The sequence below is a fragment of the Rattus rattus genome, chromosome 10, assembly GCF_011064425.1.
Source record: "Rattus rattus isolate New Zealand chromosome 10, Rrattus_CSIRO_v1, whole genome shotgun sequence".
NCBI lineage: Eukaryota > Metazoa > Chordata > Mammalia > Rodentia > Muridae > Rattus > Rattus rattus.
Window position 1 is genome coordinate 60,147,700 of NC_046163.1, and position 25,789 is coordinate 60,173,488.

Consider the following 25,789-nt stretch of genomic DNA (forward strand, 5'->3'; position numbering starts at 1 on the left):
TGTCACTGAGTTTTTTGTGCTGTGCCCATCTGTTGGAGAGTACATGCCCTCTGGTTCACAATGCTTTTCCTATTCTTCTGGTTCAATTTATATCAATCTCCATGATGGGCTGTCTTCACTTGGGTTCCCCCCAAACCCCGTCCCGAACATAAACCCAACTACAGAAACAATTATGATGGTTTAATAGAAGTTAGCTGCAGAAGACAATACTGAATTTAACCTGTGTCCCTATAAGGTTTAAAAACAGGAGTCCTAGAGTCTTGGCTAGGGGAGTGAAGACTGAATGAGGTGAGGTTTAGAGATAGGACTAGGAATGAAGTCAGACTGTGGGTTACACATCTGAAGAGCAGTAGAGAAAGCACTGCAAATAAACTTTGAGAGTGGAAGGAGAGATGTGAGCGAAAGTATACGTAAGCAGGTTATGTAAGAGATCAGCAGTTCAAGGTTACCCTCAATCACTTAAAAGTTCAAGGCAAGCCTGGGCTACATGAGACCCTGTCTCAAAAGAATGCCATGGCAAATCATGGAATTATAAGTGGAAATCATATTATCAAATGTGCTAACTATACAAAATGAACATGATTTATAGGAAAAAGCAACATTAGAACCAGTGCATTGGGTGAAACTCATTTACCTAAATGGTAAGAGGAAATGCATTATACAAAATAATCCCCAAAAACTTTAGTAGAATTAAGTGAAGATACAAATTATTTCTAGGCCTGCACCTCCAGAGGCTCACAATCCAAAATACACAGGCTAAAGACCGTCCCTGAGGACACTGTGGCCTGTCTACCCAGGAACTCCATGTCAGTGATGTGACCTGGACATCTGTGCCCATTTTCCCTCAAGGACTCACCAGAAGCCCCAGAGGAGCACAGGCTCCTGAGCAGGGCTTGCCTCACCTGTCCTGCCTGAGCCCCCGAACCCCAATCAGCAGCGGTGCTGCTGCCCAGGACACACGTGATACAGGAGCTGCCAAGCTCTGTGTGAGCATGCACATGTGTAGTTTTTTTGAGACAGAGTTTCTCTGAGTAAGAACAGTCCTGGCTGTCTTGGAACTCACTTTGTAGACCAGGCTGGCCTCGAACTGGTGATCCTCCTGCCTCTGCCTCCAGAGTGCTAGGATTAAAAAGGTGTGTGCCACCATGCCCAGCCAGAAATCCAAATTCTTATTCCAAGTTAAAGACTTACTTTTCCTGTACCAGTGATGCCTGCTTTCAATTTCCAAACCTTTCCCAAGTGTTGACCCCTGGGAGAAGCAGGCACAACTTGCGGGCTCGCTCACAGATGCTTTCCCTCTAAGAAGCCTTAGAGATCGAGTCTGGTTCCCCAGGAACTGAGGGCAGCATGAGCTGGGACGTACCACACAGGACAGTAGGGGTGGGGGAGGCAGTCTCAGGGAGGCTTGTGACTTCTCTACCCTGACCCTCCCCCTCTCATCAGCACCACCAAGAGCACCCTCACGAAGGAGTCTACATTTTTGGTTTGTACATTGAGGGAGCACGATGGGATCCGCAACAGGAAGTGCTGGAAGACACACTGCCCGCTCAGCTGTGCTGCGAATTCCCCGACATCCACTTCTTGCCAACAAAGGTAATCCCAGACTTGAGAGGGAAAACCAAACCTGTGAATTCTCATTACCGTGACCTCGTGAGGGAACTGCAGGTTAGACAGAACAGGACGATACTGTTAAAGAGCTCAGAATAGGGTAACACTGATGTCTGGTGTTACCTCTCAGAACAGTACACCAAAAGTTATCAAGTTGGCTCTATTTTAACTTCTCTAGACACAATTTCAACATGCAACTACTGTATCATTAAATATGTTCAGTGCAAAGACATAAATACCCTCAAACCTACTCACAGAAAATGTGATCTATTGGTTTTAATTGTGAATTGACTAGGAATCTTTATTTTTAGATTACTGAAATACCTGAGGATTCCGACCAGTCAGAACTGCAAACTTTTGAATGTCCAGTTTACCACACACCTGAGAGGTCAAGAGACGCTAATGGTTTACCGACAAGTCTTTTGACATCAGTGCATTTACCGACGAAGAAGCCTCCGAGCCACTGGATCACCATGCAGGTCGCACTGCTATGTGAGAAGAATGAATGAAATAAATATGCATACCAAACTGCTTAAGGTTGCGCTCTACCTCCACAGCCTGCGTCAGGGCAGCATGCACATGTGGGGAACAGCGCGTGCCTAGCCAGACTTGGCAGGTGTGTGGGAGACTTCGACAGGTGAGCAGTGTCTGTGGTAAAGGAACACAGATGCTTCAACTATTAATACACACTTGCTTTAAATGCGTTACTTGGTAGGTTTTGTTTTGCTTTTTAAGATATATTTATTATGAGTACACTGTAGCTGTCTTCAGACACACCAGAAGAGGGCATCGGATCCCATTACAGATGGTTGTGAGCCACCATGTGGTTGCTGGGAATTGAACTCAGGACCTCTGGAAGAGCAGTCAGTGCTCCTAACCACTGACCCATCTCTCCAGCCGTCCGCACTTGGTGTTCTTAAATACCAAATAGTAAACACAGCCAGTCTTTAGGAGTTGGGAATTCTACCCCTAACCCCTCAGATTCCACTGTTGGGATTTTGTTTTGTTAAGACTAAGACTCACTCTCCAGCCCAGGATGACCTCAAGTCCATGGAGAACCTCCGGACCCAACCTCTTTGGATGGTCACACGAGTTGGCTCAGGATCTAGAATCTTTGCTTGCTATAAACCTGCTGGTCAAGTCTCTGGGCACCTACAGTTCAGAAAGACTCAAAAAAGAAAACAAAAGAAAAAAAATCCGGTGATCCCAAAGCTGTGGCAAAGAGAAATGAGGCTCTAACAGCAGCTCTTTATTTTCAACTTTTTGTTTCTGACCAAAATTTTATTATAAAACTTGCCAAAGATCATATTAAAAACAACTTGCACCTGATATCCAGATATGGTGGCCCTGCCCGCCCTATCACTACCAGGCAAAGAGCCCAATGTCTTACCCAAAGTTTCCTTCTAAGCTGCTGGGCACACACCATGTTGATACCACAAGAGAGAGCACGATAGCGAACCCCCATGAACTATTAGTACTATTGAACAATGACACTGTCATAAGCTGTACAGAGTTACAGAATGCAGAGTGACACGTCGCGATTACATGAGCACAGCTTCTTTGCGTATACTCTAAGCTACAGGACAGGCTGAACACTGCATCTGGCTCATATGTGATATGTACAGGAGAAACAAACCCACACGTATACACTGTATGTGTATGCATCCTTAGGTTCTGAGGACGATGTAGCGTTGAATAAAAGTCCAGTGAATTTGCCACTTGTCCTGCTCCAGGACAGTTACTGTCAAACTCAACCTCACTAGACTTGAATGGCTACGACCAGCTTATGCTCGCACATCTACCAAACAGAGAGAAAACTTAAAAAGTTGTATCAGGTAGAACTCCTTTCTAGAGAGTTCTAAAAACATAAAGGATACAAAATAGTATAAATTGTATTAGCTAACAGTAGCAAAAACACTGTTGAATTGCAAGTCAAAAAATATATAAAAATAGTGGCCTAAAATGGCAATTTTCCAACAACGATGTGTGTAAAAATGTTTAAATATTGCTCTTACTCCAAAAATATATTTTTTTTCCATTTGCAACAGTTTATAAAGGCAAACACACACCTGCAAATTGAGGTAGCAAAGCCAAATTCACAAACTTTGGATAAAGAAAAATAACTTTCCTATATTTTAACTTTAAATGAATTGTAATTCCTTTATACTTTTAAATTCACATTACTTTACAAAACTTAATTTAAAACACTGAAAATATTTTGTTAAAAAACTACTTAGTTTCTGACAATTATCTCACATTCAAAAACTGTACAGAAAAACCAAAAGTCACCTTATATTACATAAAAGTAGTCTGTGTTTACATTTCCAAATGCACTTTTAAAGGCTGACATGGAGTCACTGCTATGACTGGTCTCCCTTCAACAGGTCCTGCAATATCTGCCCTTATTCTTCAGACAGACCACCAATAAATACTGGGCAGGTTTTTGCTTGATTTATAGACTAATAAACTGACTTAAAGAATTTGTTCTAAACACAATGAAACATAGATGTACTTTAAGAGATCTCAATTAAAAATCAAATGCAAAAAGGAAAAAAAAATTGAAAAAAAAAACTACAAAAATAAAACTTCAGATTTTTAGGGATTAAAATGTTCCTATTAATAAGCAAATTATAGCATCCTTGTATTTCACCTTACATTAACTGCCACACTTCAATAAGAATAAATCCAGCTACATTAAAAGATGTACTATTTGGCTCTAGAGTCCTGACTCAGAAACAACCTGGAGATCCTGTCAGTGCATCGTGTTAGTTCATTTGGACTTTCCCTTGTTTCTGGGAGTCTGAGCTGCGGGGCAAGCGGCACAGGTCAGTAAATGTAGGGGACTATGCGGTAGGGCACGCGCTGGCAGTACTTCTCCCAGGCCAGGCCGTACTTCCTCCTGCACTGGTGTTCATCACGGGCTTCTCGATGGATAAGCAATGCGGTGAAGTAGATGACATAGAAGTAAGGCAGGATGTGGTTGAAGCCTGTAAGGAACAACAGTGGCTAAATGATTCTTCTGATTTCCCTCAAATGCACCAAGAGCCAAGGTTCTATTACAGTCTTCCTAGCAAAACTACCTCAAAACATTCCCAACCCCTTAGAAGGTAGCAACACCTGAGAGAGTAGAACCCAGAGCTGCACTGAACTCCTACCAGTGATGACATACTCTGTTCAGAGAAAGTCTCATTAAACTCAGATGCTTACCACATGGGAGGGACCACGCCAGAGCCATGATGAGATCACCCAAGTAATTGGGATGGCGAACAAAGCCCCACCATCCAGACACAAGCAGACTCTTCCCCGTGGAAGTAGGGATGGTCTTCAAATCTATATAAAAACAAAAGCTATTTTAATGACTTTAATAAAGAGGGGCATAAAAAAATCTACATGTAATAAATATAAATCAACAAATTAAAGTCAGTCCTTACGTGCAAGCTTTGGATCAGTGGGATTCTTCCGAAAAGCATTTTTCTGAGAGTTTGCACAACGGAATATTACATATCCACACACTGAAATTTTAAAATATTTTTCTGTTAGATGCTAGATTACATCTAAATTACTAAAATCTCACTCATCATCCATCTTAAAGGCAAAACTAATACTGCCAACCATGCCCACAAAGAACAGTGTCTGAGACAGCAACAAGTGACGTGACTACAGGCTACCTTATCTGCTGGTGTGAGACCTACAGTCGTAGCACGGTATTTCCTCAGTCAAATACCAGCTGAGTCAGAAAACATGGAACACCCCCCCCCCCACGCGGCTTGGGAGATTTATTCAGACTTCAACAGGCCCTAACACGGTACTACTACGATAAGATCTAAGTAACAAGAAATAAGAAATCTCTATTTCAGATAGACACAGACTGTTCTGGATAACTCCGGTGCCAGTGACATGAATAATCAAACCAACGGAGAAGCGAGATCTTCATCTTAACAAGGTGCTTAGACCTCCTCTTCCACTACAGGTAACTCAGTGTCATAAACTAGCTCTATTCTAGCTCAATGGTCCTTTTCCTATCCAGGAGGTTTTGAATGATTAGATGACAAAGAAATAAAGGAAAACCATCTGAACTGAAAACCACTGGGTCTGGTGGGACTCACAGCAGTCAACTGGACCTGTCTCTGCCCTCCCCACCCTACACGAGCCGCTAGCTCATTCGGCCAGTCTCCCAGGCTGTGTGAGTCCACTGAACCTCCAAAAAAGCTCACCCCAGAGGCCCTGCCCCTCCCCTGCCATATAGGCCTTCAGTACACAGCCTGGGCAACTCAGGCAACAGTTGCTGGCACTGTTACTACAGTGAGACCAAAAGTTGCATAAACATCAATTTCATTTATAAAATCTCTTTTTAAAATGCAGGCATTAGTCAGAAATTATTCCTAAAGCAATTCAATTTAAGTTAAATTGCTTAAAAAGTAAGCTGTTCTGTTTTGAGAACTCGCGGAGGGCCAGCATGTGTTCCTTCTCTTTGCAAACTTGAGAATTTTTCAGTACGTATCCATTATACATTACTCCAAGCCTGTGATCAAGATGGCACGTGACAGACACCAACAGCAAACAGAGGCTGGGACGAACACTCACGCTTCAGAGCGATGATGACAGAAGCCAATGGCCAGGACAAGTCCTGGGGATGGTTGACCAGGTAGAAGGCCTGGAGACTGTAGGTAAATGGAACCCACACTAAATCCCCAAAGGCCAGCATGAAGCCAAAGCCATCGTGGATGATGTCCATGGTGGTCAGCAATGCTTCCTAAAATGACGGACGAGAAAAATAAAAACCATTTTATGTTTAAAGTACTAATCTATGGCCAAGTATATTAAGTGAAGGCACACCAAAATATTGAAAGGCAGGTTCAGTTGCTCTGGCCTAGGTCACTGGATCCCACCCATCTGTCTTCTCCCACAAAAGTCCTGCTGTAGCAGACCTCTAAAGCCCTCTGAGGCCTTTGCCCAGGACCTCCCTGCCCTCGCCACCTTCCTCTCCCCACAGCCTCAGTCCCTTCCCTGAACAGCCACTCTCAGATGCTAGCCTCCTTCGATCCCCCCCCCCACATTGTAAGCCTCATTTCTCAGATACATGCATGCCATAGTGCCTAGCAAGAAGTCATGGATTCAAAATATATCTGTGCAAAGAACAGCCAGCTCTCAGAGGTCTACTGAAAACTAGTTCTAGGTTAAAGAAAAACGTAGTCCCTCTGAGCGCACCTTGCCCAGATCACACTAGGCAAGGTCAGAGCTCACATACCCAGGCCCTCAGGGGTCACACCCTAGATGTCAGAATGATGTTAAATGCTTAGAAAGTCATTTCTGAATAGAGCTGTCGACACACCCAGCAGTGTTCATGTGCAGGCCCCTTGAACCCCCGCAGCAGCATCAACACAAGCTACAGGAGAAGCAAGCTACAGTGCCCTAATTCTGCACACAAGCAGCTCGAGAGCTCCCCCCAGAGGAAAACCTCATCACTCAACTCTCAAAGCTGTTTGACTTCATGGCCTCCAAGAACTTCGTGCAGGTACAGAAATGCACTCCTATAATCCCAATTTGGGAGACTGAGGTGGGAAGATCACAAGTTCGAACTAGCATGGACTACTAGGACCTCAAAATAAATATTTTTAACAATCCAACCTATTACCTCAAACCAGAGGGCGTCCACCACATACAGGAGCTGGAAGCTGTTGACCAGGGTCATCGCCAAGGACGGAGCACTACGCTCCTGGACTTTCATTTCAGCCAAAAGCATCACCAAGTTAATGACCACCTGGAAAGAGAGGCGAGAGGACAACAGCCTCAAAGGCACACGCAAGACAAGCAGAGCCGAGATGCCCGCCCTGTGCACACCATCCATGGCCACACCAAGATGCCTCAACCCTGACGCGTCACTTCTGCTATTCTTGACAACACAGGGGGTCTCTGATCGAGAGAACACAGTGGAATGACACTCTTGCAAACAGTGTTCTTCAAAACAGTGACATGGTCACACGAGCCTGGGAAGCAGGATAGCTGAGAGGAGACCAAGAAGAAAAACTGGAGCAATAGTTAACCACCAGTGAACCCCAGTAAGAGCTACGGATCTCCTTAGTAACACTGTCCTTGACGGGAGCGAGCTATTAGTACAGGAATTCGGCTAAAGAAATGGGATTCTTGGTTTTTTGTTTTTTTTTCTGTAATTCTCCAAGTCTGAAACTCGGTCAAATAAAATAAAGCTTTACTGAAAAGAGAAAAGAAACTAATTCTGACATTATTCCATCTACACTATCACTTCCTAGATATATGTAATAAAAATTAGAAAAAATGTGATGTCTAACAATCTGTAACAAAAGTTATCTTAAACCAGTAAAAAAAAAAAAAAAAAGAGAGAGAATTTTGTGTTAAGATACAATTAGGGAGGGGCTGGGGAGATGGCTCAGTGGTTAAGAGCACCGACTGCTCTTCCAGAGGTCCTGAGTTTAATTCCCAGCAACCACATGGTGGCTCACAACCATCTGTAATGGGATCTGATGCTGTTTTCTGGGGTGTCAGAAGACAGCTATGGAACTCATATACGTTAAATAAATCTTTTTAAAAAAGACAATTAGGGAAAACTATAATCTTTAAAAATTGCCTACATTTCCTTCTAAATACAAGATGAAATCATACCATTGAAATTATTTAAAAAAAGACATACCCATCCGATCAATCCAGGGCGCAATTCACAGAAGAACTTGAGATCGAAAGCGCCAATTCGAGGGTTTAACTCACGGCCAATGAAGAAGTCATAGACAGCATTTCCTAGGAAGGAGAAAGTGTTTATTTACCTCAACAAGTGCTGACCTTAGTCCAACTGCTCCCTGAGCAAAGGACAGGACTGGGAAGCCAGGGCTGCCACTTCAGAGAGCTCATGTGATCAGATCTCCTCTGAGGAAACAAACTGCAGATTTATTTTTAAACATCTTTTGTTTTGGTTTTTTGGGATTTGTTTTGTTTTGAAGACGAGGTCTCAGTAGGTAGTCCTGGCTGTCCTGGAACTTTATTTAGAACAGGTAGCCCTCAAACTCACAGAAATCCTCCTGCTTCTGCCTGCCAAGTGCTCAGACTAAAGAAAGGTGTGTGCCTCCACAGCCAGTCCATTGGAAACTTTAACCTTAGGTCAGAACCAAATCATTTGCAGCCTGTTTTGTTTGGTTTTTTTTTGTTTTTTTTTGTTTTTTGCGCAGCCTGTTTATTTTTAAGGAATTTACTACTTGACAAAAGTAGACAGCCAGAGCTGCTAAAGGTTTTTAGTCATATACTAACTTAAAGAGAAATAAATAGGAAAGCATGAGAATAAAATTAAATTTTGCCTTTAATTTTTTTCTATGTCTCTTTATTTCCCATAATTAAACTAGACAAAAAACATACTACTCAAGTGTAGCCATAGCTGCCAGGGCTCTGGACACACCCATGTAACACATGTAACTGCTCACCAGAACTGGCAGGTGACAGCTCATCCCTGCGGGCTTTCAAAGAGCGGGCATAGAGGTAAACACTCAGGACCACTGAAAACACAATGGCTGCCAGTGCAAACTGCAGGAAGTGAGTGTACAGGTAATATAGTTCTATTTCCCAGAAGACAGCTGTCCCCACGGCTGCAGATGTCAGGATGAAGGCATACAGTCCTTTAAAGAGAGAAAGAGAGCTAGTTAACATCATTCATCCAAGGGCTACATATGGGGGGTTTTCTGACACAAGTCACACAAGGTTGCCCAAACTGGCCTTAAATTTCTGGGCTCAAAGAGCCACCACCACCCCAAACACACCGGTGCTACCAGCCAATGCAGTGTTCCCTGCTTTTAAGTCTTAATTTCATTATCCAGGTTATTGTCATAAATCCAAACATAAGCAATGTCCTAATGATGCAGGCCTCACTGTAAGACCACAGCGCTTGGGGTTGGGGATTTAGCTCAGTGGTAGAGCGCTTGCTAGGCAAGCACAAGGCCCTGGGTTCGGTCCCCAGCTCCGGAAAAAAAAAAAAAAAAAGAAGCAATACTGACTACAGCTTCCTGATGTAAATAAAGAAGCACAAGGAAAGATGCAGCTTCCAGGCAACAGACCACTCCCAGAGGCCAGTCAGCTAGAGGCAGGCACACAAGGACAGGAATGGCTGGCTCCTAGGTGGGAGTGACTGGGATGTGTACAACAGTGGAGCCTTCCTAGGGCCACAAGAATGCCTGGTATGGTAAAACCTTAAGACATGGGCTGGAGAGATGGCTCAGTGGTTTAGAGCACTGGTGTGTCTGAAGACAGCGACAGTGTACTCATATACATAAAAAATCTTAAGAAAAAAAATACCTTAATGCATATGTTGAATGATGTTGTACTGGCTGGTTTTATGTGTACACAAGCTGGAGTTATCACAGAGAAAGGATCCTCCCTTGAGGAAATGCCTCCATGAGATCCAGCTGTAAGCATTTTCTCAATTAGTGATCAAGAGTGGAGGACCCAGCCCATTGTGGATGATGCCATCCCTGGGCTGGTGGTCCTGGATTCTATAAGAAAGCAAGCTGAGCAAGCCAGGGGAAGCAAGCCAGTAAGTAACATCCCTCCATGGCTCTGCATCAGCTCCTGCTTCCTGCCCTGTGTGAGGTCCAGTCCTGACTTCCTTTGGTGATGAACAGCAATGTGGAAGTGTGAGCTGAATAAACCCTTTCCTCCCCAACTTGCTTCTTGGTCCTGATGTTTGTGCAGGAATAGAAACCCTGACAGATGGCAAATTCTATTAAGAAAACAAAAGCATGCTGGACAGATCACTCTAGTTAAAAGTATACACTAGGCACTAGAGGGATGGCTCAGCATTTAAGAGCACACACTGTGCTTTCAGAGGACCCAGGTTCATTTCCCAGTACCACATAGTGGCTGACAATGACAACCACCTATAACTCCAGTTCCAGGAGTCCAACACTTCTAACCTCTGATATCTCCCACTGCACACACATGATGCACTCACACACACACTCAGGTACACACAACACACAAAATATTTTTTAAAATATTTAAAAAAAAAAAATGGGGGCAACAGGGCAACATCTGCATCTGCTCTTCTCAACCTAGGAACACAGGCTGGGTCGCCAGGATGCTCAAAATGGTCAGTAACTCCAGTTACTGACTTCCATGGGCACAAAGCACACATGTGATATGTATACACACAGACAGGAAGGCAGGCAGGCAAGCACTCATACACATAAAAGTAAATCTTTAAAAGGAAAAAAAACTAACCAGACTAGCATCATACACTCGTAATGCCAGAGCTCAGGAGGCTGAAGCAGAAGGGCTATCCTGTACTACAAAGTGAACTCCAGGCTAGCCTGGGTGATAGTGAGGCCCCATCTCAAAATAGAAGGAAAGGAGAACTAGATGCTAAGAGTACTATTCTACTGTACACACATTTTTCATAAGATGGAATAAGCTAGTTTATGCACGAGGTCTCCAAAGGATTAAAAGATAATCTACTATTCAATATCCCAGTGAATTAACCCCAACAACTTAAAAACTTTAGCAGTTGTCATTAAGTAGTTAAGAAAATCACCATTCAGTCTGTACTTGAGTCTTCTTCCATCAACAAGAGGTGTTCCTTCTACAACCTTAAAAGAAAAAAAATATTACATTTTTATTTAAAAATTAAAGTACATTATCATCTTTGTCTTTTTCAAGACAGATTTTCTGTGCAACAGCCCTGGCTGTTCTGGAGCTCACTCTGTAGACAAGGCTGTCCTCCAACTCAGAGAGATCCACCTGCCTCTGCGTCCAGAATGATGGGATTAAAGGTGTGTGGCACTACACCCAGCTCATCTTTCTTACATAATATATGTGTGTGTGTGTGTGTGTGTGTGTGTGTGTGTGTGTACACAATCTTCTCAAACTCTTGAACTTCATTATACCCAAGAAAGTTAAGTAGGAAATACAGTAGTATTCTAGTAGTTGATGACGCGACCCCACTGTAAGGATTTACCTTAAACATTATGTAGTTAATTTTCTTCAATGCTCCAAGACTATTGCAATAACCCACCCTCACCAAACCATTCCACACATAGTACAAGATTAGTGTGCTCAAAACTCCACTGCCCATCAATGACAGAATAGTCTAATCCCACAATCTCTCATTTGTGAGTGTCTCTTTAAAATTTTGCCCGCGTGCGCACGCACACACGCATGCGCGCACGCACACACACACACACTCTCCAGAAAACCCATGACAGGATTAGAACCAGAAAAACAATTAGCTTACTCTAACTGTATAGCTGTATATCACTTGCCTTGAGTCCTTCCTCATCTCCTTGTATTTATGTGAGGGGGGAGAGGGGAGTAGGAAGGAAGGAAAGAGAGGCGAGAGCAGGAAAGAAGGAGAGAGGGAGAGAGGGAGGGAGGGAGGGAGGGAGGGAGGGAGAAAGAAGACCACAGGAAAACAAATGGGTTTAAAACATATGAAGTGAAGTCACACAGTCTCAAAGAGAAAATGTGTGTGTTGTTTCTCATACGGGGAATCTAGCCAATAGCATGTGTATGCATGTAAACAAGTTTAACACAAGAACAGATTCTTCCCAACTGGGCTGTGTACTGTCCACACCCTGTATACACTGATTTGCTCACTATTTACACACTCCTGTACAGTGATGAGCATGCTCCCCAAGTGGGAACCACTGTGGCACACCCAGTGCACAGTGATGCCCGAGAGGGTGCGAATACTGCCTGAGGAAAGGGGCAGCCGCATCTATCCTCTAGGAGCTACTCAAAAATGTAGCCACTCACTAAGCTGTCCAGTAAGATATTATCATCATCAGCCCGAGTTCCTCTGCATTGGAAGGGAACCCAGGACAGAACATAAAACCCGGGGTCACAGGACTGGAGAGGCCCTAGGTGGCCCTTCTCAGTTGCAGGTGTCGTCCTGGGCCTCAGTCTGACAGTATAGATACAGCACTCTACGCCTGTCTGTCTCTCACTTCAGTGTGTGCGCACGGGCTTAGACAAGCCTCACGACAAACTCACCTGAGTCTGAACAGAGCCCTACAGTGAGAACAGACAGCACCCACACAGAGCCCACAGCACCACGTGTGCAGCCCCGCCCTCCTAACAGAGCTTCCAGCTGGCAAAGGTGCAGTCTCCGGAGACTAAGACCTGAAATAAATTATGTACTACGGAGGGCAGCTCGTGTTCTTTGAAGACATCTCTAAGGAAAAGTACAAGACGACGACTACACTTAGCAATGGAGACTGAAAAGGACACCGTGTTCTTGACAACAATTCCTCAGAATCAAATTGGAAACTTAATCTGTGTTTTGGGGGTTTTGTTTTTAATCCACTGAACTCGGAAGACTGATTTAAGATGCTGCACCTGCAAGTAAACACACTGAGGGGTGCTCTTTAGCTGCCTCTACTGAGAGTGAAGACGACAGCAAATCACTTTCCTGTCATTCTTATTCTTATCCTGTTAGAACTGGAAATAGGTATGAGTTAAAAAAAAAAAAAAAAAATAGACTGGGGGCTGGAGAGATGGCTCAGAGGTTAAGAGCACTGACTGCTCTTCCAGAGGTCCTGAGTTCAATTCCCAGCCCACATGGTGGCTCACAGCCATCTGTAATGGGATCTGACGCCCTCTTCTGGTGTGTCAGCAATAGCATACTCATACATAAAATAACTCAAAAAAAAAAAAAAAAAAAAATACTGAATATCAACCTGGTAAGACCAAGAAGCTCTAGGCCCAGCTGTGACAAAGTTTCTAGGTGGTGTTGAGGTGTAAAGACCCACCCTAAATGTGAGAGGCCCCATTTCATGGGCTGGGTTTCCAGACTGGAGAAAAGGGAGAAGAGCTGGAGCAATGGCTCAACAGGAACACAGGCCGCTCTTCCCGAGGACCCAGAGATAGTCCTCACCTCACACAGGATGGTTCACAACCAACTCTGCCTCCAGTCCTCTTGTGGCCTCAGAGCTCAGAGCACACACAGTGCACAGACATCTACTTAGGCAAAAACACCCACACAGTTAGAAAAGGACCAGTCAGTGTCTCTCTGCTTCCGCCCTGACATGGATCAAAGTGACCATCCATCTTGCTCTCTCCACAGCACCATCTCTCTGCTACATGATGTGACCCTCAAAGCGTAAGCCAAAGCACATCCTTTTGCTGTTACTGTTGTTCCCCCACCACCCCATGGCTTTAGTCAGGTATTTTATTGAAAAAGAAAGAGAAGTAATACAGGAAATCAGATCAATGCAAATCTGACAGTTAAAGTTAGTAAGTGAGTGAAAGGTTACAGGGCACAGAGGGAGGGCTGACAGCTTCTAACCTTCAAACTGGTGTAAACTTAAGCAATGACAAAGAAGTCATAGTTAAGTCTTGGTTTTGTTTTTTCTTTTCCTTTTTGCTCAACCTTACCCTCAACCAGGATGGTAAATGTTTTTATCCAAGCACTGCAGAGGCAGAGGCAGGCAGATCTCTGGGAACTGAAGACCAACCTGGTCTACAGAGTGAGTTCCAAGTCAGCCAAGGCTACATACCATGTGTCTCAACAAAACAACAAAATATAAAAAACTAAAACCATACAAACAAACAACAAACCCAAAAACCTTACCTTCCCAACTGGTAGAAGGGAGAAGAGAGCTTGAAGGAAGAACCAGAGGAGGTAAACGCCACACACTCTGGCTTCCCACAGCTCACGGAGAGCTGGCAGAGGTGGAGGGAACCGGAGCAGCCCGGGGTCCTTCTGCGCACACTGCAGCAGCAGCAGGAAGACACAGGCAGGCAGGCCAAGCATAATGAGGAGCGCACCTGCAAGCAACCAGGCCAGTCAGACTCAACTTCAGTCAGGTTGGCTTAGTTTGTCAAAATCATGTGGGCCTTTTATTTATATTTATTGCACTTTTAGGGAAAAACTAGATGTGGTTAGCTGTCTGAAACCAATCTGTAATGTCCCATCAAAGGTCTTCATGTAGGGGCTGAAACATCAGCGTGAGAGCACTTGCTCTCACAGAGGACCTGCACTCCGTTCCCAGCATCCACACCACATGTGGATCACAACCATCTGTAACTCCAGCTCCAGGGAAGCTGACGTCCTCTTCTGACCTCCCTGGGCAACAGGCACACATGTGGCACGCATAACAAGCATACAGGCAAACATCCACACATATAAGATGCAGTAAATAAATCTTAACAAAGCAAAACTCTCCCTGCCGTGGCTGGGAAAACGTGCCAGCAGTGAAGGTGTCTCACCTGACACCTGGAGTTCAAGCCCAGCATTTCCGTGAGCTCCAGAGCATTAGGTGGCTTGCTCGCTCCCTCCCTCCCTCCCCCACTAAAGTAATAAAATTTAGTAACTTCTTTAAAGATTTATTTATAAGATTTATATATAATACACTGTAGCTGTCTTCAGACACACCAGAAGAGGGCATCAGATCCCATTACAGATGGTTGTGAGCCACCACGCGGTTGCTGGGAATTGAAGTCAGGACTTTTGGAAGAGCAGTCAGTGCTCTTAACCACTGAGCCATCTCTCCAGCCCAATTTAGTAACTTTTGAACTCTATCTACCAGTGAGCACACAAAGCAAGACAGTATGACAAAAGTAAAAATCCACCTCAGAGACCAAGCTCTGAGACTTTCAACTCCAGGCACAAAAAGAGCAAATGTGGAGACCCAGGCCCCAAACAGCTGCCCTGCTAACCTAGCTGCCCCACAGCCTGCAGCAGCCTTGGCCTGGACCGCGATAGTCTCCTCAGCCTCCCGGCTCTGGCTTACAGGCTGAGCCCTTACACTCAAGCCTGAAAACGAGCCCGCTGGTCTCCACAGCAGGCTTTCTACCCATGAACTTCTAACACTAACATGCTGCCACACGTGTGGATTTGCGTGATGACAGCAAGCAGAGCAGGTGGCTCACACCAGACTGTGGTCACATGGTCCCTCACCACAGGCTCTGCACAGGGCACTCTGTCCTGGGCTTTTCTTCATTTATTTATTCCCTCTATATCCCAATCACAGCCCACTTCCCACATCCCCTCCCCTATCCTCTGAAAATGGGGAGGCCCTCCCTGGGTACCAACTACCCTGGCACATCAAGGGTCACTGCAGGACTAGGAGCATCCTCTTCCACTGAGGCCAGACAAGGCAGCCCAGCTAGGGGAACAGGATCCAAAGACAGGCAACAGAGTCACCCACCCACTTAACCTTCTGATCCAAAATTTGTCCTGCCTACAAGAAGCACAAGGACAAAAATGGAGCAGAGACTAAGGGAATGACTAAGCAAAGATTGGCCCAACTTGCGACCCACCCCATGGGTAAGAATCAATCCCTGCCTGCCATTATTACTGATTCTGTTATGCTTGCAGACAGGAGCCTAGCATGACCGTTCTCTGAGAGGCTCCACACATGCGCTCTTTGAGGGCAGGGAAGGCAGCAGGATGCTATGTGCTACGGCCTGCTCCTGCAGCGAATGCCAGCCAGGCCCTGCCTTCTCTACTCTTCCCTAGCAAGCTCCCTGTCCCTACAGGACCACCACTGCCGTCCTGCACCCTTCCTCAGGGCAAACCCCCCTTATTGTGGCTTGTCCCATCATCCCACCTGTCCCTCTGTGTGTCCCATGTACCACTCCCAGTCACATCCTGTACACACACACACACACACACACACACACACACACACCCCATAGCTCCCAGCTCAGGCCTTCATACCACTGTTCCTTCTGGAAAGTTCTTCCCTAGTCCTCCACCTCCTCAACCCCTCCTGTTGCAGAAACGCCTTTCCTGGGCACCTAAGAGCTTCTGCCACCCCCCTCCTCCCTAACGAGCCGTCACACCTACCAGGTACTCCTCCGAACTCCAAGTCCCTCCTCTGTGGAGTGGTCACTTGAAAGGTTCCCAAAGGTGCAGGTCCTTTGGTGACAAGGTTTTGTTCCTCGGACTCTATGTTTTTGGTTTTGACCTCTTCTCTTCTGGGGCGAAGGCTGTACTGTGTAGCTATATAACTGTCTTCTGTTGACAAAATGACTCTTTCCTAGTTTAAAAAAAAAACAGTATTCAATATCTACATTTAGTACAAAGGCTACTAACTCAACATCTCTACAGAGCCGAGAATGTATAAGAATAAATGTTAAGGGCTGGGGAGATGGCTCAGTGGTCAAGAGCACTGACTGCTCTTCTGAGGTCCTGAGTTTGCCCAGCACCCACATGGTGGCTCACAACCATCTGTAATGGGATCTGATGCCCTCCTCTGGTGTGTCTGAAGACTGCTACAGTGTACTCATATATAATAAATCTTAAGAAGTTTAAAAAAGAATAGATGTTAAATCACATCCGGTCTTAAAGACAGACAATGAACAAGTAAAGTACAACAAATCCCAGTGGAGTCTGAAGGAAGGATGCAGAGAAAAGGGTACCTGCTTGTTTTTAGGAGGTGTGGCGTTCTTCTCCATGTGTTCGGGCTCCCCGTTGTACACACTGACGCTGTTTGCAAACGGCTTCTAAGTGGAATGTGAACCGACATAATCAGACCTGACCCAGCTAAGGCATCGCAACGATAACAAGGTATGACTGGGAAAGCAGCAGACACAAGCTAAAAACCAAGAGACATAGTCACCTAGACCTCCCTGGTCCTCAAAAGGTCAGTGCCTCAAATTGTGGCAATCCTCCAGTCTCAGCCCCTGTCTGAGCACTGGGATTACAGCTATGCAACACTATGTTTTGGAACAGACTTCTATATTAACTGTCCCTTCTTTCAAACACTTTCACACTTAATGTTTCCATACTTCAGCCCCTGTCTGAGCACTGGGATTACAGCTATGCAACACTATGTTTTGGAACAGACTTCTATATTAACTGTCCCTTCTTTCAAACACTTTCACACTTAATGTTTCCATAATTTCACTGTCATACTGTAACATTTCTATGAAAGGCAGGTGAGTGAAACCTGGCAAATTCGTTCACTAGCTAGAAATTAAAATGAAGAAAAGACTTTCAGCGACCCTAACCAGCCCACGGTGGGAAGACTGGCAGTTTGCATTTCATGCTACATGTTGTTTACCCTTAATTATTTTCCTCCCTAGCTGTCCCTCTCGGCTCAGCCTCATAGTTTTTTACTGAGAAAAGAGAATCGATTTAGCTTGCAAGAGCTTGTTAGGGCGATGGCTGCCAACAGTCTCTTCCCTCCTCTGTAGAGACTGTCAACCAACTAAAGCACTACTGAGTCAAGAAGCTTCGGCTTCCAGAATCCATCCTTCAGACCAGCCGACAATGGCAGCATTAGCTCACACTGGGTTCGAGGTCAGGCGAGCAGCAGAGCGCCCACTATACGCCGGAGTGTACCCAGTGTCAGGGAGTGAGCCAGCAGTCAGCAAATGCAGACACACCTCAAAAGCGATGTGCAGCATCCCAGGTTCGGATTGATCTCTACTGCCCACAGATAAGCCAGCAGTCAGCTCACTCTAACCCACGCTGACTATGTGCCAATGCTTCCCGCGTGGACAGAGGAGGAGGAGAGAGCACTCAACACCGTGAGGTGCATTACTGAGCTCACACGTGATGTCCACAGCTGAGGCAGCCTAAATGTGAACTGGACACACCATGCAGGTTAGACTCTGACGACAGGGGCAAGGCCACCCGAAGCTCTTCTATCAACAAAAGGGCAGTGTGAAGATGGAAGCCGAAACGGAAAGCAGTGAGCAGCATCTGCCCCTCCCCCACGTGGTAGAGAGCCACTCAAAGAAACAGCAAGCTCATCGTATAAGGAAGCACAAAGTCTGAAAAAGAAGGTGACAATCTCTGACAACCGGTGTGTGGGGGGGGGGAGCCTGTTACAATCCTCAGATGGAAAGCAAGCATTCTACACGGTACTGATGGTGGCATAAGCATGCTCACCCAGTCCAGCACACGTATTACAAGCCTCTGTTGTGCACTGTCCACCTTAGACCGAGCTAAGTCTAAGGAGATGACGAGATGCTGCAGAAAGCGTTTAGAACAGTGAACACCGAGAGGGAAAAACACAAGGTTGCACCACAGAACTAACTTTAATACTAAGGTATGTATGTGTCTTGAGGTTTACTGTGTAACACAACAGAAAGAGGAAACTACCACATGGCACGTTATTCTCACTATTTTAACATTTCAAAGTCTAAGTGCGTTACTCACCGTTTAGTTTTTAAGATTATTAGAAGCCCGGGTGCTCTGTCTCCAGAGGAGATGGCATTAAATGAGTGGAATACAAAAGCATTCTTTTTACTTTGCTCTAGCTAGTGTCTAAAACAGGGGCTCTCAACTTGTGGGTCACAACACCTTTGGCAAACTTCTATCCCCCAAAATACTTACATTAAGAATCATAATAGCAAAATCAGAGTTATGAAGTAGCAACAAAATAATTTTATGGTGGGGTCACCACAACATAAAGGGGCACAGCATTAGGAAGGTTGAGAACAAATGATTAAAATATTTATCCGTCAACTGTGGTAGCTTACCCTATGATCTCAGAATTGAACAAACGGAGACAGGGGGATTTTTATCAAGTTCTTGGCCAGCCTAGGCTACCCAGTCTTAGAAAAGAAAAAAGAAAGAAAAAAAAAGTAAAAAACCTATAATACTACATAAGATGAAATACTTTTTGGCTAGGTCCCCTGGCTCCACCCACGTCTGCATGTACCATGAAAGTCATTCCACTGGAAAGATTTTTAAATAGTGAACGTGACCAAGCAGAAGGCTACCAACTGAGAGAGCACGAATGTCTAGCAGAGTAGGTGTCTCCTCGCTTCATAGCCTACAAGCTACATGTTTCCATGTAAGCATCTTTTAAAGACCACACACTATCAGTCACATCACTGAAGCAGCTAAGGTAGCTTCAGGTCGAAATGCTTGCCTTCAAGCCTAATGATCTGAGTTCAATCCCTTGAACGCACATGAGTGGAAAGAGAGAACACACTCCATAAAACTGTCCTCTCACCTGCACAGGTGTGGCCACACACATACCAAACGTATACACACTAAAAATAAAAATTAAAGATAAACAATTTTTCTTGGGTATTCAAAGAAACTATACTTTGTATTTCAAATACTTGCTAACAAAAGTGCAAATAATACGAATAAATGTGTATAAAGGGAAGCCAGTGCGGGGCGGACAGATGGAACAAGTACCAGCACGAGCGGAGTCAATTTAACTTGCAAAATCTCCCTCCTCATTTCCTTTTCCTTGGCGTCAGCCTGGTAGGAAGCAGAGACTGATCTTCTGGAACCTTTGGGTGCCCGGCCCGGGGATCGGGAGCGTGATCGGGAGCGGCTGCGGCTGCTGCGGCGTCTTGAAGGAGAGCTGGAAGTTGAGCCACTCTTTCTCTGCTTAAAGGACTTTAAAGGCTAGAAAGGGAAAAGGCCACAGAGATGTTATCAGAACACTAATGTCCAGCGGCAGCGCTGAGCTGTCAGTCAGGGCCACTATCTGTTGCCATGCACTCTAAACTGAGAACGGAGCACACAGGACCAGTGGAATGCTACAGCAGCTGGACTCCTAGGAAAGACAGCGCTTCCTTCCCCTGCTCTGAGAACTTCAAAGGTACTTCCCTGGAATCAGTGACTACATCACACACATTATCAGAACACCAGCAACACCAGAAAGGCTTGGAACTGATACTGTCCAAAACTGACATGGTGAGACAAGATAGTTAGCACCCAACCAATTTTTCAAAAAGCAGCTCTACAGAGTCACTCTGAAACAAACTGGAGCTCTTAAAAACAGACAAGTTAAATTCCTTGGTCAGCGGCTACTCTGCCCTAATCCACTGCAAACCATTCCTTCCTTGTTTCCAGGGGCAGAGACCTGAGGCAGGTAAACCCCTGGACCTCTGTCCAGGCACTGTCTTGTGTATGTGGCCCTCAGCTAAGGATGGCATTGACACTCTCAAGTGACCGCTAAAAACATCAAGAAAGGGGTTGGGGATTTAGCTCAGTGGTAGAGCGCTTGCCTAGGAAGCGCAAGGCCCTGGGTTCGGTCCCCAGCTCCGAAAAAAAGAACCAAAAAAAAAAAAAAAAAAACATCAAGAAAGAAGTCATATTCCATATGGCTGGAGCTGCCCCCTCAACTACAGAACCCCATGAGCCACGAAGCCTAAAGCTAAAACTAGAACACATAGTGCTAATCCGCACACCATGCATGGGTCCAAACTATTGGTTGATGATGGGCTGCAAGGTCCAAAACTGCTAAGCTCTAAGTAGACGGTTTTAGAGCATTCTGACTAAGCAATTTTATACCTAGAGAATCTAACAAACATTGCAGCTTTGCTTATCCTTTATCATAGAAACTAATTTTTATGCATTTTATGTATTTGTATACCACAGGTCAATCTTCTAAAACCCATGCCATCAACAGACAGGCTGGGAAGGAGAAGCTGTGAGCTGGCCTCAGACCTAGTGTCACTCCCTCTGATTCCATCACCAGTGTTAAGTAGAAACCCATGTCCTGCCAGGCGGTGGCGCTCGCCTTTGATCCCAGCACTGGGGAGGCAGAGGCAGGCTGATCTCTGAGTGTGAGGCCAGCCTGGTCTACAGAGTGAGCTCCAGGACACCAGAGCTACACACAGGAAACTTGTCTTGAAAAAGGGGAGGGGAGACAGAAGGAGGGGGGAGAAGAAGAGGAAGAGGAAGAGGAGGAGGAAACTCAAGCCTATTAACCCTACACCACCCCCCAGCTTGTCTCCAGCTGGTACTTCGCCCTGCCAGCATCACCCCACAGCCTTTGGTATGGTGCCAGCCCTATGGTTTGCCATCTGTCCTAGCACTCAGCCCAGAGAAAACAGTGCTAAAAACCATCCCTAAAAGGGCTGGGGAGATGGCTCAGCAGTTAAGAGCACTGACTGCTCTTCCAGAGGTCCTGAGTTCAATTCCCAGCAACCACATGGTGGCTCACAACCATCTGTAATGGGATCTGATGCCCTCTTCTGGTGTGTCTGAAGACAGTGAAGTGTACTCACATAGCTTAAAATAAATAAAAAATCTTTTAAAAAAACAAAAGTCCATAAAAACCAGGGTCCTTCCAGGTCTAACACACCCACAGCAAACACCTCACAGGATGATCAGACCCAATGGCATGAGCTTTGGGGATCTGTGCCCACACTCATTCGCATAATCCCAGAACCAAGAACAGCATGTGCCCCAGAGCCTCAAGGCAGGAATCTAGCATGGGCCTCCAGCTCTTCCCACTCACTGCCAGACCAAGGCAGACACACTCACCTTGATGTCACTCTCCTTCAGCTCCAGCTCGGTGCCATCTTTGTATTTTACGGTGTAGACCTGGGACTTGTTGTCATGGCTCAGAATCTCTACCTCATAATACAGGGAGCTCCCAGGCCATCGGCCTCTGACCACTTCGCCCTCAGCAAACTTCCGACTTGGCATTTTTCAAAATCAGTCTGAACAATTTTAAAGAAAAAAATTCAGTCAATAATTATTACTTACTTTTCTGGACTAGATTGTTCACTGAAACAACTTTCTAGTTGGTTTTACTTTGAGGGCCAGGAAGCCAAGGAAGAAGTGCGGCACCTTAGTTTATAGATGGCAGAACCTGAGCTTGAGGTAATGCTTCGTCAAAGCTCACAAGCACAGGTGAGGGAATAACAGAGCAACACAAATCCCATGTGAGCTTCATTTTATTCCATTCGGAACCACTTTGGAGGAGACACTGGAGCACAGAAAATGGCACTGACAACTCTGTCAATTAACTCTGACAAGGTCACAAGCATCAAACCTTACGACTTAGAATGCTACCCAACTACGATAACCAAAACTCAGGGCACATCTCAAAAAGGACACATTTTTATTTGTAGATCTACATGTTATTTCTCCAAAAGCTTTAAAAATCATTAGATTATATTTTTAGCAAGCTACCTTACTGGAAAATAATAAAACTATGAAACAAACTGGAAAAATTAAAAATGCACATTAGCATTACTATAACCCACCAACAGGAAGAGCTTCAAATCTATAAAGAATAACATGGGCTGGAGAGATGGCTCAGCGGTTAAGAGCACCCGACTGCTCTTCAAGAGGTCATGAGTTCAATTCCCAGCAACCACATGGTGGCTCACAACCATCTGTAAAGGGATCCGATGCCCTCTTCTGGTGTATCTGAAGACAGCTACAGTGTACTCAATATATAATAAATAAATAAATCTTTAAAAAAAAAAAAAAAAGGGTTTAAAGAATAACATATTTGAGGTTTACCTCATACAGTTTGCACTCTGAGTCAAATCCCAAGTGCATACCAGTTAACGCTGCCAGCTACCCACCTAAGCTCTGCGCTAACCTGTGCACCTCTCAAGCCTACAGCTGACACCTACCCCAACTGTAACATTCTTTGCCACTGTTTGAAAACATGAAACCTTCAATACCTCAAGAAACCACTATTTTCAAGAATGATCATCTACGTGAGGTAATACAAAATGATGGCTGTGCTAAGAGCTCCCAGGTGATTAGCAGATTCACAGGATAGATAAAGCCAGTGGACTGACACCAGTGATAAGCAAGCAGCAGACAGAAAGACTCCTTCAGCTAAAGATGCCACCTGCCAAGCAGGTCTCTATACATCACTCATGCACACAAAGACACACTCCTGCCAAGACCTGGTTATGCAACCCAACAGGAACACGAAAGACTCTTGCAGACTGGAATTAAAGAGAAAGTTGCATTACCTACCCCTCCCAAGCCAAGTCTTTCTAAACGCGTTTCTTCACTGTTAATCGCCTGAGACTTCACAAGCTTCACTTGTTTAGACAGACAACAGATGAAAGAAAGTGTTTATCTGGTGATGAGAGGTCCATTACAGAGCCTGCCTCAGTCTCCCTAACTTGTGAGATAGCATCTCTTGGGTAATGAGTATGTTTGGAAGCTTTAGGAATGAAGTTAGACTGGCAGAGGCATACATGAGGACCTTGGGCAGCAGAAGGGCAGTGGCCCACATCTGTACGAGGAGGGGCGCAAAAAAGGAAGGTGACAACAGAAAGCTCTGTCTGTTTCAACACTTAGTTCCAAGTTGCCCTGGACAAAGAGGAAGGAAATGTGCTGGGCTTCCTACTCTGATTCCCCACCCCTCTTCCGCCCCAGACCACCCCAAATCAATTAGGTTCTCCTACCCAGGTCTTCCAAAAGTTTGAGAAAAGACCACAATGTCTTTCTACATGAAGATGCCAGCAGGATCTCAAACAATGCCTCGAAACTTGAAATATGAGCACTTTGAGGCTTGGGGACCACCTGCATCTTTAAAAGGCCCTGGAACAGACTTATTCTGAACCCTCTGAAGCATCCAATCACTGTCATTCTTCCCATCCAGTACGGTCCAGGCCCTCTCCTGTTTAGCTTCAGAGATATGATGCAATCTAGAAAATTAAGATGGCCCTAGTCTCACTTATCTATTGCATCTCGAAGACACCACACCTGTGAGTCCAACAAGGATCACAGGTCAAAGTAAACACACACACACACACACACAGACACACACACACACACACACACAAAACCTATTACCTATTTACCTATTAAATACTTGGGAATACATAAATCGAGGCACCCAGTAGATATTTGAGCCTCAACTTTTCAAAAATGTGTGTATAATGTGTAAGATATGAAATTTGATCCCCAGAAAAAAAAGGGAAGAAATAATTAAGAACCGGGACTTAGCTGGGCCTGGCGGCTTTAATCCCACTATTCACAAGGCAGAGGAAGAGATGAAGGTCTGCATAGTCTACTGTGTTCCAGGACAATAAGTGCTGTGCAGAGATCTTGTCTCAAAACAACAACAACAACAACAACAACAACAACAACAAAAAACAACAAAAAAAAAACCAAGAACTGACACTTGATGGTAATATTTTACATGGCAGGTGGAGAATGCCACTTTGCACAAGGTCCACATAGTCAGTGGAAGCTATGGAAGTAACAGCATCCCAAAATACAGCACAGCAGGAAATAATTATACTGGATAAGACAAGGGGGCTCCAGACGTGCGCATGTGTTCTTACGCACCCAAGTAACAAGCCAAGAGGCGCATACAGGCTTCCCTAAACAGGTGTTTGCAAAGAAAAGTTGCTTACTAAACACTGTACCCTCAACCACACATAGCAGGAATTCAAGGATTCCCCGGCTTTTTTTTTTTTTTTTTTTTTTCTGTTAAGCCAGATTCTTGCTAACCCGAATGTCATTTGGCACTGGACTCCAAATAGTATGGTACAATATATCGCTATGTATCAATGTGAAGATTTCTTTCTACTACTTTGCTCACGAGCCATGCAAGGGTCTGTAATCGCTTCCCCAAACTCAATGTGGCAGAAAGAGAAAGCTCAAATGATATCTAAGAGCTACCCTTTAACACCTGAGCCGGCACAGGCCTGCTAGGCAAAATGCAAAGAGGAAGGCGTTCCCCTGGGTCTGTGTCCCTTCAGAGCCATGCAAGAGAAAGCTGGCTATACAGGCAGAATGGTCTTTTCCCTTAATTCCCAAAGGCACGCTTACCGTTACAGTCCTAACTCGCGCCCCAACTCCCCCAGTCAATGCTCCGAAACTAAGCAAACCGTACTCATCATCACCCTCTCTGTCCGTTCTAGGTCCTCCATCCCCGCTTCTCTACAGCCCCAGCTTCTCCCTCGAAGCAGCTGCTATTTTGTAGCCCCAGACCTACTCCTACTTGTGCACCTGAGCCCCGGCCCTAGCACACACACCGGGCGTACCGCCAGGCCAGCCCACCGTCGCCGAAGTGCCCCGGAGCAGGCCCTCCACACCCCAGTGCGCAGCGAGTGGCCCTCGAAGCCGCTGGAGGCGCGAGGCCCGATGTCACCGCGCAGAAGCACTCACGAGGCCGGGACAGGTGGGACGGTGCTCCGGCAGGGGCCAGAGGCAGTTAACTCTTCCCCCGAAGGCCGCCGGCTCTCCGGAGGCCCGGACACCACAGCGGGCACAACCTAGGCCGTCCGGGGCTCCCAAAGCGCGCGTCCGAGACGGGGAAGGGGGGGGGTGTCCGTCATCCGAACCCCACGCTCGGCTTCCGGCCCGCGCGGCCCCAGCCTCACCGGCCGTCCCGGGAAACCCACCCTCCACACGCGGCGGGGATCTGTGTCGACGCTCACCTGGCCGCGCTCCGGCGGGAACTCCAGCCACTCCGGGACAGTCACCAGCAGCCCGCGGCGATCCAGCGCGCGACACAGCCGGCCGCGCTCTCGAGCC

At 45.6% G+C, this 25,789-nt stretch overlaps 2 protein-coding genes across 2 annotated transcripts in view; one reads left to right on the forward strand and one right to left on the reverse strand.

Moving 5' to 3' along the window:
- Dnah14 (dynein axonemal heavy chain 14) overlaps positions 1-2,137 on the forward strand; it is a 221,151-nt gene extending 219,014 nt beyond the window's left edge. Inside the window, exons 85-86 of the mRNA XM_032914677.1 lie at positions 1,444-1,593; positions 1,920-2,137. Coding sequence (XP_032770568.1) covers positions 1,444-1,593; positions 1,920-2,117 — 348 coding nt within the window. The 3' untranslated portion in view covers positions 2,118-2,137. The remainder of the gene's footprint in view (positions 1-1,443; positions 1,594-1,919) is intronic.
- A 684-nt stretch (positions 2,138-2,821) lies between these two features.
- Lbr (lamin B receptor) lies at positions 2,822-25,789 on the reverse strand. Its single transcript, XM_032915067.1, has 14 exons — positions 25,693-25,789; positions 21,809-21,987; positions 19,724-19,939; positions 16,984-17,067; positions 16,409-16,601; positions 14,189-14,385; positions 11,153-11,207; positions 9,054-9,245; positions 8,276-8,379; positions 7,244-7,369; positions 6,193-6,361; positions 5,040-5,120; positions 4,816-4,938; positions 2,822-4,595 (listed from the first exon to the last, which is right to left on the reverse strand). Exons 2-14 carry the CDS (start codon positions 21,971-21,973, stop codon positions 4,435-4,437), a joined length of 1,866 nt encoding a protein of 621 aa, XP_032770958.1. The 5' UTR covers positions 21,974-21,987; positions 25,693-25,789; the 3' UTR covers positions 2,822-4,434.